Raw genomic sequence first — 14,502 nt, forward strand, 5'->3', positions numbered from 1 at the left:
TCTTTATATTTATCCATAATACAAGATAGAAAATTCAAATAACAGTAAAAATATTTTTAAATGAAATGAGAAACTTTGGACTTTATAAAGGAGAATTGAAACTCTTAAAATCAGAGTAAACACGTGCTGTGCATGTACAATGTACTGCATGTGTACATCACCATTGAATGTTGTAGGGTTGTGTAGCATTGAATGGGTTAATGGAAAAATATTAACAGGGCCAGCTGGGCGAAGTCGGCAATCTTTATGGACTTAAAGAAGAGACTAAACAGAGAACTACACAGTCAAGTCTAGGGATAAACATGAAGGACATGAAACTTATGAAGGACTGGAGTCTGGACGGACCCTAAATACGTAAATCTGTTGTGAAAAAGATACCCTTTTTCTCTAATTTCCATGTTTTTGACACCCTATTCACGATACGTACGTACAGTGCCCGATTGTGAAAAAAGACCCTTTTTACGTGATTTTTTGGCCACGCATGATACCCCCTTGTCAATGACCAGTGGCCCCCCCGGGCATACGACCATTTAAATATGTTCCATACAGTGTTGAGCAGCAAATTAATGGGTCACAAGTATTAGACTGGTATTTGCTTTGATACCCAAAATCTCAGAAACACGCCTTTACCAACACCATGCCCCGCTCGTAACACAGCCCGGGCAAAACCCGAACAACCATAAAGATTAACCATACATTATTCTTTGCAGTGCGACACATCACGATTTTTAAAAAAGGAACATAATCTGGAAAGTTTGGCGAAATTGTGGATCCGTGGCGTTAAACTCATAATGTCCCTTTCACACACAAAAAATTGCTGTACTGTTCTGTCACTTTTTCAGATAATCCAGCAGCTATTACATGTGCTGCCGACGTTTCCAGACAGATTTCCTGTACTGAATCGTCTGCGTCAGTCGGCTTTCAGGCATTTGCTGTTGATGACTGTGGAAGAGCTGTAGCTGTCTTGTACCAAGTACAAGGATCGACTAACGTCATTTCTACGCCACAAACTAATGCAATTTTTAACGTAGGCGTTTCAACTGTAATAGCAACAGCCACATATAGAGGACAATCTATATCGTGCAATTCCACAGTTACGGTTATTCAAGGTAAATCCAATTTCCGAATGTCACATTCTGGTCGTAAGTTGTTATTAGATTTCTACTGTGACTTATAAGCTCTTATATTATGTTTTTAACACGTACATGTTGACGAGTAATTTAGCAATAATCAACATTTTTTACGGTATATAAATATTTCCCATTTGCAGATAGAGCTCTTATTTGCCCTCAAGATATAGATCTGCGAGTCCCGTGTGGAATAGTTAGTTATCCTGTCGACTTGCAAGTGTCATCAGATTGTGGAAATGTTGGTAATATCGAATATACATCCAGTGGATCAACGGATATTCGAACTCAAGGAAATAGCTTCCTTCGTGTCCTCCTGAATTTAGGATTGACAACAATTACGGCAACGGATATGAACGGCAACACCTGCCAAACTCATGTGACAATATATGCAGAAGGTATGTTGATGATGTCCCCATCATGACGAATACCATATTAATCATGTTGATATAAACCGTTATACATCATGTACATGTGAAGCGCTCTACTTGAATCGCCAAGTGCGGATAGCGACAATGCCAAAAACAGCTTTGCAACTCAGAAAGCGTCGGAAGCGTCGCCCTCTATAGTCGTTATAATACAAAAAGTTATAGTTATCTTTGTTTCGTCAGTATGGAGTACTACGGCAAATTATCACAAATCACATTACAATACCCTACCACAAACAATCACTGACCAACACTGTATCCAATAACGCACATGTATGTGCGTCGGATTTGAAAACATATACTATCACGCTGACACATATTTTTTAATAAACGGCGTCTACCGTCAGTGAATACTTAAAGGGGCGTGACCCGATAGACCCCATTTTTCGATAATGAAAACTGAGATTTTGGTGTCAGAAGAAAGCTTTATATAGTTGTCGCATGACCCCGGTAAAATTTAAAGCCCGAGATTTGCATCGTTTAGAGGGTGTCCGTGAACAACAAGGCGGTGAATTGCGGTAACCACAACCAAAAGTATGTACTGTTCTATGGGGCATAGCTATATGTTTTTGCTTCTCATATCAAATATATCAAGAGCAATACAATTCAAAATGTGGAAACATATTGTTTTAATGGTGGACCTCATGTATAAAGATAAAAACAGAACATGAAAACATCGCACTACGCCCCTTTACATACTTTACGTATTACACTCGCAGTTATTGAGTGCAAATTTGTGTGCAATTGGGTGCAATATATATCCCCCCTCAACATGCCAACGTAATAAAACAGATCACTTATATCATTTGATTTGGCAAGATATGAATTTTGTGAGAAACAGAGAAACATATGAGAAACAAAGAAGCATATGCCAAATTATGTAATTTAAAAAAAAAAAAGCTTCAGTTCACTTATCTTGATTATCACATAATTCACACTATGTAATAGTCTAATTTTAATAGAATCAATCAAAAAAACAATAAAAACAATGCAGACTTTTATAAATCCTTACAACTTTGAACAACTTTTTTCAGGAGACCCATTGCTGTCCTGTGAAGATCCAATTTATCGGCAGGTCCCTTGTGGAACAACAAGGACTCTAATCCACTTCCAAGCAGTCGTTTGTGGCGAGTTGATTGTTTCGTACACATCCAGGGGAGATACAATATTTGATCCTGTGACTCAGAATCAAGGAAGCTCGATGATGAATGTAGGCACTTCATTCATTACGGCAACTGCAAGTGATAGTTCTGGACGACCTGTGTCTATACCACGACCCTGTAGCACTGTTGTTACTGTTGCTCAAGGTAAATATTGTCTCATTATTGGAATACATGTATTGCTGCGGTATTTTGAACGAAATAACCCATTCAAGCGCCGCCAGTTCCCACTTTCAGCATTTTTATCATTTCAAATGTTTTGCAAGTGAGAAAGGGAGAGAGACTTCACGGGTGTAACAGTATCAATGCTCAAGAAAAACAAAAACAACAAAAAACAAAGCTAAGTTGCCAGAAAACGTAAAGATGTCGAAATTTATACAGGTTATAAAATGTGTTAACAACATTTAAAAACATAAACAAATTAACACAAAATAATGTGTAACATGCGTTTTAGAAATTATGTTTGCTGGACTGATATCGTATAGTGGTTTCATATTTAACATGCTCAAATGTGTTTTTTCTTCAGTTGATACCTTCCCACCTGCTATTTTTTGTGCCCCTACTATCAACCGCCAACTGCCGTGTCTTAGCAGTGCAGAGCCAATTATCTTTGCGGCACATGTAAACGATGACTGTGACTACTATACCATAACATACAGTTCTCAAGGAGCTACACGGTTTGATCATCAAATGCAACCTAGTGCAATAATGAACAACGGAATATCTATTGTAACGGCAATTGCTACAGATGGAAGCAACAAAACCAGCACGTGCAACACTATTATCAACATTACTCGAGGTAGAAAACTTTCAGATATGATAAAAAACATTTCGCTTTGTATATTTTCTTATCACAAAAACAACAATTAGGCTGACTTTGCAGTCGAGCGATTACTTGTTCACCAACATGACAAATGATGTAATGCTTGTTGCTGCTGTTCATTAATGGGAGCCAATTAGTGTATCTACCGGGATTCGATCCAGGGACCTTAATCTTATTAGTCTGATGCATTACCGATTGATCTAACGTGGTTTCTATATTTGATTAAGTGTTTTACGTTAGCATAAGCCAATATTTTGATAACTAAACCTGCTAAAGTATATCTTTTGAGGGATATTGATCAAATTTCCTGTAAATATTCATAACATTAATATTATTAATTTATCTAATGCGGCTTTTATAGTCCTTATTTACTGTCACACTTTAATACTCCCAGTAAAGAGAAAATATATACTTGACCATTCCCATAACTTAGACAACAGTCTAAGATACCAACGTTGGTCCGATGTCGGCATTCCACCGCCATATTAAGGTTGGCACAACAACGTTGTTCCAACCTTGGTGTATCGACCATCATTTTAAGGTTGGCAAGCTACATTGGCCAGACATTAGCATATACCATCATTTAAGTTTGGCCCAACAACGTTTGGCCCAACGATGGCATGCCGACCGTCATTTTAAGGTTGGCTGGCTAGGTTGGCTTGACGTTGGCATACCAACCATAATAATAGGTTGGCACAACAAAATTGGTCCAACGTTAGCTTAGCGTCGGCTTACCGACCACGACCATGCCAACCATTGTCAACGTTGGGCTAACGAAGTCTTGCTATCTGGGTAGGTACCGCTGGCGCTTTCTGGCTCATTGTATCGAACAATGAACATTTACATATCGTTTTTAATTTCAATAAAAATCGATTGTGCTATGTAAATGTTCGGATCAATAAGAGCTATCGGTCACTATATCGGTGCACCGATAGAGATATAAGACCAAACTACACAGAGTGCCTCTCAATGAGTGCTAAACAAGTTTTGGAATGAATTGAGGCGCGCTGTTGCAGTCCAAACCACTATATTCCGAAAACTGCTTCTTAAAAGATATTTCACTGGGTCGTGTGCTTTGTGCATATGTTACATCCGATCTCATAAGCCCCACCCCCACTTCTCAAGATTCTGCTTCCAGGCGGAACTATAGACCTATCCCCGGTAATTTATACATTCTTATACATCTAAAATTATAGACGATACCCGTCCGCCATCCGTCACCTGTAACAACATAAGCGTCCAGCTCCCGTGTGATGAAACAAGTACAAGAGTTGACTTCAAGGCTGAAGGACTTGATGATTGTAGCCCTGTTACGTTCTCCTACATTTCCCGAGGAGCCACCGTATTTGAACCGCGAGAAGAATCTTTTGCACAAATGAATGTCGGCGTTTCATATGTAACAGCAAGGGCAACAGATGGACGAAACAGTGCAAACTGCACTAGCATAGTAAACGTAACCGGTTTTGGCCCGTCGATTACATGTGGTGTTCAAAACATTAAAAAGGAAGTACCATGCGGGGCAACTACTACCAATTTTCTTGTTGACGAATTTAGAGTATTCACCCCTAGTGAATGTGGGCCCGTGATAATATATTACACATCAACCGGAGCTACGTCGTTTACTGGCCAGACACAAGGTGCTGTAAATTTCAACTTGGGAGTTTCTAATATCACTGCAACTGCGATAGATGGTAATGGACAAACAGACTTTTGCAATACATTAGTGAATGTTACTGAAGGTAAGTAAAAAAAAACTATTATGGATAGTTGCCTAATTCGATTGCTACATGGTAAGATCGCAATGGTCTTATAGGTACACACTTTACCAAACTAACCAAGGAGTCATGGATCAAATTAACTATAAACATGATAAACAAGAGAACGACATTTTATCTGTTAGTTCAGAACGAGATTCGCACTGTACTTCCTCAACCCATGGTAACGATTAGACTGCTGCCCTCATTCGTCAAGCATAACATAAAGACATGCGTAGTGTAGACGACTGATGGATTTAGTCTAGGTAACGATATTCAAATTCAGATATAAAGTTTTGAGATCCACGTCAATATTTTATTTGAGCATTTATTGAAATGACCTGCATCTATACTCAGTACCTAAGTTATAATATTGTTTATAAAATAAGCACAATCATGGATATACATTCATGTTCATGACATTAAGGTTTGAAAAAGTAGCGTTGAACGTGGAGTACAAAACAAAAACAACATATTGGAGAACAAGAATATTGCAGTAACACAATATTGCATGCAGGGAATTAAGTACAAAACGTTATTCTCTTAAAACTGCATTATGTTAATCGTGTACCCTTGTCTGCATGCCTGTCATGCCACCTACACGTAAGTTGGCGGAATTGAAATATTTACAGCTCCGGCTGAAACATGAATATTAATGACCCGGGATTAATGAACTATAACAAAAACGACTGGTAAAGTTTAATATATGACCTCAATGGTCAAGTCGCATGAGAAAATAAAATTGCGTCAAGAAATGCCACTAATTTGTACCTTTCGGGCGAAAATACAGCTTATTTAGCCAATGTCAACATAAGGTCATCATCAGAAATATTTTCCTGGACTAACACTTCATCTAAAGTCTGCACAAAAAGTAACTCAACTGTTATAAATACGCCTATAGATTCAGAACTTTTGTTCTATTGTTTTCACAATATTTCAACATAGCGAGAAGGATGATTTATTTACACGCGCACGCATTTTGATACCCCATTCGTCAAATGTCGTTCAATATTAACAACACAGTAGTGCTTTTACAGAAAAATACCCGAATTTAAAAGTTGCAATTTAGAGCGATCAATGGTTATAATGCCAGCACTGTAAACACGTATAGCCCGCCATTATCTTCGTGCTTACTTCAAATCAATACAAATAACTGCAACTTTTAAATTGGGGTATTTTTCTTTCAAAACACTGCTGTATTGTCAATATTGAACAAAATGGACAAATGGGGTATCAAAATGCGCGTAAATAAATCATCCTTCTTTTTATGCTGAAATATTGTGAAAACAATTATTAGTTCTGAATCTATAGGCGTATTTATAACAGCTGAGTTACTTTTTGTGCAGACTTTATATGGTCCTTCACAATATAACAGTAATGGAAAGAAAATTGCAAATGTTCGTCATTTTTCTGTAATAATTTTTTGACGTCGTGTATGTAGATTATGTTAATAATTAATTAGGCAAAATCAAATATGGCTGTATCCAAAAGTAGATGTTTCTACGAATCGGAATACGATCCTAGTATTCAAAATTATGTGAATGAGTTCGCCTCGTTATTATGAGATCTCTCCTGATCTCCATTATGGGTTAACCACCTCTTTACTTATTTGCAGTTAATAACCCACCGATCATCAGTTGCGCTGCCGACATCAACTTAGAAATTCAGTGTGCAAGTAGTCCCACACTAGTAAATTTCGCTGCCAATGCGACAGACGATTGCGGTCCTAATGCTGTTACTGTTTCCTATTGGTCAACAAGTCCAGCGACTATCTTCGGTCCAACGACTCAACCTACAGCAAACCTTAACTTGGGGGTTACGACGATAAATGTACTTGCCCAAGACATCAACAACCAAGTAACATCCTGTGATACACAAGTCACTATAGTTGAAGGTAAATTTAATAAGATCCTGCAAGGCATCCATAGATTGGGCTGAAATCGAGATACGGTAATACCAATCTGCCCAGTCACTATGGTTCACAAATTGCCCGGTAGTGTTTAATTATCCGCATGTATTTAAAATGCATTGCTTTTGGCTAACTGTATGTCCAATCAATAGTATAGGTCGCTATGTGATGATATTTGAGTTACCATATGACAATTGACTGTTTTAAAGTATGACAATTGACTGTTTTATTTCCAGTGATAAGAAACACAATTTGAGATGTTTTTAAAGTTTTGAACCCTTGAATGGAACCAATCAAATTCTTATCCTTTCAGGTTTACGGATGTAGAAAAAGAAAATCCAAATCCCATAGCACCCTGTACTATATGTTTAAATTAGGCGATGACTTGTCTGGTGCGTTTACAATATTCTGAATTAACAATGGGCATGCAACAGGTACATTCGAAGTACCAGATCAGCACAATTTAAAGAAATGAAGACAATGCGACAAACGAAAATATGTATTATAGTTTAACTTTTACGTCAACTTCATATATATTTTTATTAGTTTTTTCGTTCTGTTCTACTTCAACGCAAACGTTTATTTGGTTACTAAGCAAACAGCGTCTTGGCGTTTAAACTCTGAACATGTATATCAATAGGCGGTTAAAAGAAGGCCATGTGTAAGTGACTGCAACAAAATTGTTACCTTTTGTTCTGCCGAATCCCAATTGTGTATTCCCTGTAAACGTTCATGCTTTGGAAGGGTAAACCTGAGAGCCATGTCGAGCCAAGTGTACTGACGTCATTAGTGCTAGTGACTTTGTAATTCTCATTTATAGGGGATACACCTCCAACCATCTCGTGCACCAGAGACATTTCTCTTGAGGTACCATGTGGCATTGCAAGTACTGAAGTAGCATTCCCAGCGACTGCTGTCGATGATTGTAGAGTCGTATTTGTCACCTACATTTCATCTGGAGCTACGACCTTGGAATCAACTAGCCAGTATAGGGCACAACTAAATGTAGGAAACTCCATAATCACAGCCACTGCAAGAGATAGAAACAATATGACATCCTCGTGCTCTACTAGAGTATCATTGATTGAAGGTAAAATGAGACGATAACATCTGCTTATGTCATTTAAACACAGGGGAGGGGGAAGTAATTTGATTATGTAACTTTTAGGGAGGTTTGAAGGGAGTACATTAAATTAACGGGCATATGTTTTAAGGGCTGCACAGGGATAAGGCTTCAACATGATTCGCCGGCTTCATTCCATAGGGATGGTCACCATGGTCACCGCGAATTAACAACTTTTCGAGAAAATTATTAGGTTTGAAGAAATGCCAATATAAAATCGACTTGTGTAAATCAGACATTCATTGTATTTTTGTACTTCATGTGAAATTTCTGTAGTACTTTTGATTGCCCTCTCTTGCAGTTGGAGAAGCCCGAATTCAATGCCCAAGTTACGAAACAAGAAGTATCTGCAATGGACAATCGTACCTTAACATTTCGTGGCCAGAAGCTATAGTTATGGATGATACCTGCGTGGATATCGCAAGTATTGCATATGTTGGATCTGGGGCGACGAACTTCCCATCGCAATCTTACAGATCGGCAGATATGTATGTGGGGATGACGACGATCACAGCTTCAGCTACTGACACAAGAGGGCAAATAACAACATGCGGCTTTGACGTCGTTGTTAATTGTAGGTGTATTATGTAATGAAATTCACTACAGCAGTGTTCATTCCTCAATTGCGATAATACGGTTATAATCGCAATTGATGAAGGAATGAACAATGCTGTTGTAGTAAATTTGAATAAGAGCTTAATGGTATTGCAGTGGTTTAATACAGGAGCCATTAAAGCTCTGCGTAACAAATCGTATGTCTTTTGCTTCAATAAAAGTAATTAAGAATAAAAAGATTCTTTCAAATCCTTATTAAGCATCGACGTACTAGCTTGCGACACCACGACGGCGTCTTCATTCAGCGCAGTGTTTACAATTCGTCGGTCATATGACCACTCGATAGTAAATGGCAGGCAGGTCGTACCTTACTTCCGTGATCTTCCCTGTTCTAGAAATGATCTTCTCTGCCGATGACATCCACATTGATAATACTGATGTCGTGTCCGTGATCAGATGAGAGCTCACCGCCTTGTCTTCCAGAAAACAGGCGTTCTTAATCTTCTAAACGCGTTGTGTGTTCATTCGCTGAAAATGACCCCGTTTAGGCGTTTTTCTAATCACTATGTACATCATAAAACTTGAATTCCCCTTCTCCTCCGTGACCAGGGTACCCGAAGAAAAGCTCGTATCACTAATTAGACAATAATAACTGCGCACCATCTATTTTGAGGTCATTGTGTGAAATCGGAGGGTTTTGTTTTGGGCCGAGGTACTTTTCCGAGGGAGTGGTAACTCCCGAGGAGAAATGCCGAGACCCAAAACAAAACAAAATAGATGGTGCAGAGTTATTATTGTCATACCGTCGTATCAAATGTTTTACACAAATCAAAATGGCATTTTATTTTATTTTATGCCATAAAACGCTGTTAAATAAATGTTATAACATAACCTGCCAAAAAATCGCCCAGGCGAACTTGACCTTTGTGCCGACAACAACAGTTACCAATCACAGAAGCGCGACGGCATTGCGTGGGCTGTACGTTGTCATAACGCTTAGCGTATACACGCACGCGCGGGCAGAGGTCATTGCATTGTAAATTAATGACCGCGCAATAGAGTACCGAAGTGTGACGTCATAAAATTTCTTTTTTACATTTCAGCATTTTCATGACCATATTTCAGTAGAACATGATGAAAAACATCCACAGTCCAAATTTGGTGGGAATCGGATCATGAGGGCCCGAGATATGGCCGCGTGAATACCCAATTAGCCCCATTGAAATCAGTGTAAATTGGCCTGGTTCATAACTGTTTGGAACCAGGCCAATTTACACTTTTTTTCAATTTTCAATGAGGCTAATTAGGTATTCATGCGACCATATCTCGGGTCCTCATGATCCGATTCCACCAAATTTGGACTGTGGATGTTTTTCATCATGTTCTACTGAAATATGGTCATGAAAATGCTGAAATGCAAAAAAAGTGTTTGTGACGTCATCACTTCGGTACTCTATAAGTGCGCGGTCAAGGCAATCAGTTTACTTTGATTGGATCACAGGCTTCGCGTATATTCATGAGGTTATGAATATTATTTAATACGCAATGAATGGCTTGCCCCTTTTAATCATGTTGGTACAGAATTATTGGGTACAACACATCTGCAATTTCTGAACTTGGCTCCCATATTTGGTTGGTGCTGAAATGCCGTGGTGTTTGTTTTGTTTGTTTGTTTGTTATTGTTGTTATTGTTGTTGTTTTTATGCTGAATATTAATTACAGAATAAAGGTATTTTAACCTCTTCGTTATAGCCATGGATCCATGTGCAAATCACAGATGCCAAAACGGAGGACAATGCGAAGTCTTTCCCGGATCTTGCTTGTACAGTTGTGTCTGCCCACCGTGCTTCTATGGCCAATTTTGCGAGAAAAGTAAGTCCATAGGGTTGTCTCGGATGTTGACAACATTTCAACACTTGCAACCCGAATCGCGGGTCAAATCACCGTAAAGTCGTCCACCGTTTCTTTTGACCATGTATCATTTCTACATGTTCTTTGGGACAGGGCCTAGGGAACTATCGAAAAAAAGACTGTTTCGGGGACATCATCATTCATCACTGTATATCCTTATTTGGTTGTCATGTCGAATAATTCGATAATTCAACTGGTTCGCCGTTAGATATTTAGGTACACTATCAAGCAATATAGATATACTCTATGGTTCGTGTGCACAAAAAAGTTAGACCAGTCTAACTTTAGATCTGGTCTAACTACGGAGGTTAGACTTATGGAGCCCTTTAATCTTTTCTTGTCCTCCTTTACTCCTATAGTAAAGTCCAAATATTAAACTGCAGCTATCTAATATTAAGCTACATGTTTTTGCCCTTAAAGGCCCATTCAGTGATACCAGCGTAAGTGTAACAAAAATAAAATTGTTTAATTGCCTAAAAGTGAATGATAAGTCATCCAAATAATTGTAATCAGGTATTTTTGAAATGAACAATTTGGCAAAAAACAAAACAAACAAAAAACAAAACAAAAAAACAGCAGTATTGCTAAAATACCTTCAAATACATGTAGCTAATTTCTCTACTTAAGTAGAAAATTATTACAGATTCGTATAAAATGTCTTCTATTTTCTTTAATACACAGCTTTCAGCTTAACCACTAGCAGGCTATGATATCTATGACAGTAACAAAGGTCCCAAAACTTGAAATTTGATGATTTTTACGATCCTCCCGATGAGCAAATCTTCACACTGAATGGGCCTGAATAAGGATATCAGTGCCAATACTAAAAAAGTTCCTTCTCCATAAAACTTATCTCCATAGTTGGACCAGATCTAACTTTAAGGACCTTAGAGTTTAGTTTCCAAATCTCTCTACATGCAGCGCATCCCACTTTCACTAAAAGGGGTCCGTAATTAACCATATATTTAAAATAAACTTTATTCTATTCTAAACTTGCCCCATGTATCAACTACCAGAAAGCCCAAATGTATTTATTTAATTTGTTTTATTTTTCTCCAGGATTAGACGCTTGTTCTTGTCATAAGTGCCAGAATGGAGCTATGTGCCAGGCAAACAGTTGCACACAATATCAATGCATGTGTGTCGGATGTTACACGGGCCAACTTTGTCAGCACCGTACGTATGCTGTAAATGAATATTAGAGAGTTTAGGAGAATATAATATTGAATATTCAACATAGGAAGAAAGTGAGGTGTGAAAAATTGACTTCATTGATACGTGCGACTAGCCAAAAATTGCTTGCCCTCCTCCTGTCGGCTCGCCAAAAATTTCTTGCCCACCCCCAAATTTTACCCTCCCACCAGGGCTCATAATTATTGCACAGCCCCTTAGATTGTGACATATGGGGACCAAGTGCACGCCCTCTATTTATCGGAGAAAATCGGATGAAAGTTTATTTATTTATTTTTTTTATTTTTTTTTTATTTAAAGTTGATCTAAAAGTTAAGCATACATTGTTTGCTTGTCATTCCAGTTCTGCCAGACCCATGTCTCCGCAATCCCTGTGGTGGTTATCGATGTACACGTGACCCCGGGTCATGTACAGGATACAACTGCGAATGCATTGACGGAATCAATTGTCCAAGCGGTAAGTAAATTGTGTTAGGTCATGTCATGCTATATCTTGTAATAATATGTCATGTTATGTTATATCATGTCATGTTATGTCATATTATATCATGTCATGTTATGTTATCTTATCTTATGTTGTTATGTTATCTTTGTTACTTTTTGTGTTGTGTTTAATATTATGTAGTCGTGCTTTATATGTGATGGTACGAGTAGTATATCATGCCATGTTACATGACATTATCTCATGTCATGTATTTATACATGTTATAATATGGGTGGCGTGTCTGAAAGACGTACCAATGCGAGGACAAAACCTTAAATTTACAAATCGTAATTTAAAACGGAGTATTCTGTTATATTACGTAATTTTAAGAAATTAGTACTACGTTTTACCAGGCGGGAAAAGTCAGAATGATTGTCTTTTATTCATTTTATTACCGCACAGAACGTCTGGTGTATGAAAAGTTATGTAATACATTTCCGTGTCAAAATGGTGGAACGTGTACTGATTTGGAAAGTGATCGGTATATGTGCATTTGTCAACCAGGGTATGGCGGGGTCAATTGTGCAACTGCAGCAAGTTTTGGTAAGTATGGCATTATGCTTGTCTATAGAATATGAGCTAATATGAATCACTCGCACGATCATAAGATACATTTACACCTGTTACAAGTCTTCAGAATTTTGATTACACGTTCATGTACTACTCATGGCGTTGTTACACGATAGATTGTGTATTTTATAGATATATATAATCACATTCAGATATATACCAGTATATTAAAACCTTAATGTACGATCTTTTTTCAGAATATACGTTTATTTTTTTCAGCACCGATTTTTTGGCATATTTGTAATACTTACACATGTTCCAACTTACATCTATGAGCAAGATGTCAAATTCGCCCTATTTGTAGTAAAACGGGATAATTTTCTGTTGGTGCGACATATTATCATAATTTTTCAGATTATGATAATATGTCGGAACGATCGCAAATCTTAATCTCCTACGAAGCCAGTTTGGTTACGCTCCCTCCACACGTGGAGGGATCATAACGAAACTGGCTGCGTAGGAGACTAACTCTGAGGCCGCACTCGCCGTCGTAATCTAAAAAGTGCGAGATATTTCGAGTGATAGCGGTGAAGTTTATGATGTTGTTTCTTTGCAAATTTCCAATGTTTTTCGCGTCCATATGTATTGTGAACTTCCTTAATGATTGCATATTATTATCATAAAATTTTGGAAGAAAAATCTAAAGAATTAAAAAGATATAGAATATAGCATACTATGTGTACATTCTTCATTTGTATGCAAAGTGACAATAATTGCATAAATTGACATTGATAACATTTCAGCAACTAGTGCCTGCAATAATCGGCCATGCAACTTTGGAGAATGTTTCACCAGTTACGACATGGAGAACATTGGTGGGCTAAACGAGTATACTTGTCTTTGTGCGAATGGATATGGTGGTCGAAATTGTATTTCTAGTGTTGGTAAGTGTTAAATGGATTCGTCGCTGAGCAGCAAAAATATACAAGGCATTATGTGTCAAGTTGGAACCAGTTTTAAAACCTCCTACGAGGAAATGTTATTTAATGTAGAATACTTTTTTCAATTTATTTTCATCGGGGGAGGCGCTCTCAACTCCAATTCTATGACCCCCGGACATTGTGTTTTTACCTGTGATAAGTCGTGCATGTGGACTTTCTTGTCCATGGTTTGTTTGTTTGTTTATTTCTTCTTTATACTGGGTCCATATTCAGGGGAAAATTTAAGTATTCCCTTGTTCTTCCATATGGCCCAGTTGGCCCAATGGTAATATCTGCTTTGGTGAACTTCAAAAGCCGATAAGGATACCTGCAGGTATGATCATTTTTAAGCTCCTTTTTGCTTATTTTGCTTTTATTTGTTTAGACGAAAAGTCTCTTAAAAGTGCATGTTAAGTTTACCCCTAATTTTTATTTTTTTAAAGCCGGAAAAAGGTTGTTCACAGTGTCATATTGTGATTTGATTTTACGCACCGCGTAATTTACTAAGTATATCTTAATACTAATAACGGCGTGTCCGTCAGCCCGT

General features: G+C 37.8%; 1 protein-coding gene across 1 annotated transcript in view; it reads left to right on the forward strand.

The window, feature by feature from the left end:
- Positions 1 to 14,502, forward strand: part of LOC140169378 (uncharacterized) — a 66,420-nt gene that overhangs the window by 34,588 nt on the left and 17,330 nt on the right. The window contains exons 7-19 of the mRNA XM_072192636.1: positions 843 to 1,109; positions 1,271 to 1,525; positions 2,590 to 2,862; positions 3,242 to 3,514; positions 4,735 to 5,277; positions 6,908 to 7,186; positions 8,022 to 8,291; positions 8,626 to 8,898; positions 10,632 to 10,751; positions 11,850 to 11,966; positions 12,325 to 12,438; positions 12,868 to 13,008; positions 13,779 to 13,919. Coding sequence (XP_072048737.1) covers positions 843 to 1,109; positions 1,271 to 1,525; positions 2,590 to 2,862; positions 3,242 to 3,514; positions 4,735 to 5,277; positions 6,908 to 7,186; positions 8,022 to 8,291; positions 8,626 to 8,898; positions 10,632 to 10,751; positions 11,850 to 11,966; positions 12,325 to 12,438; positions 12,868 to 13,008; positions 13,779 to 13,919 — 3,066 coding nt within the window. The remainder of the gene's footprint in view (positions 1 to 842; positions 1,110 to 1,270; positions 1,526 to 2,589; positions 2,863 to 3,241; positions 3,515 to 4,734; positions 5,278 to 6,907; positions 7,187 to 8,021; positions 8,292 to 8,625; positions 8,899 to 10,631; positions 10,752 to 11,849; positions 11,967 to 12,324; positions 12,439 to 12,867; positions 13,009 to 13,778; positions 13,920 to 14,502) is intronic.

This window comes from Amphiura filiformis, chromosome 14 (genome assembly GCF_039555335.1).
Source record: "Amphiura filiformis chromosome 14, Afil_fr2py, whole genome shotgun sequence".
In the NCBI taxonomy this organism is placed as follows: domain Eukaryota; kingdom Metazoa; phylum Echinodermata; class Ophiuroidea; order Amphilepidida; family Amphiuridae; genus Amphiura; species Amphiura filiformis.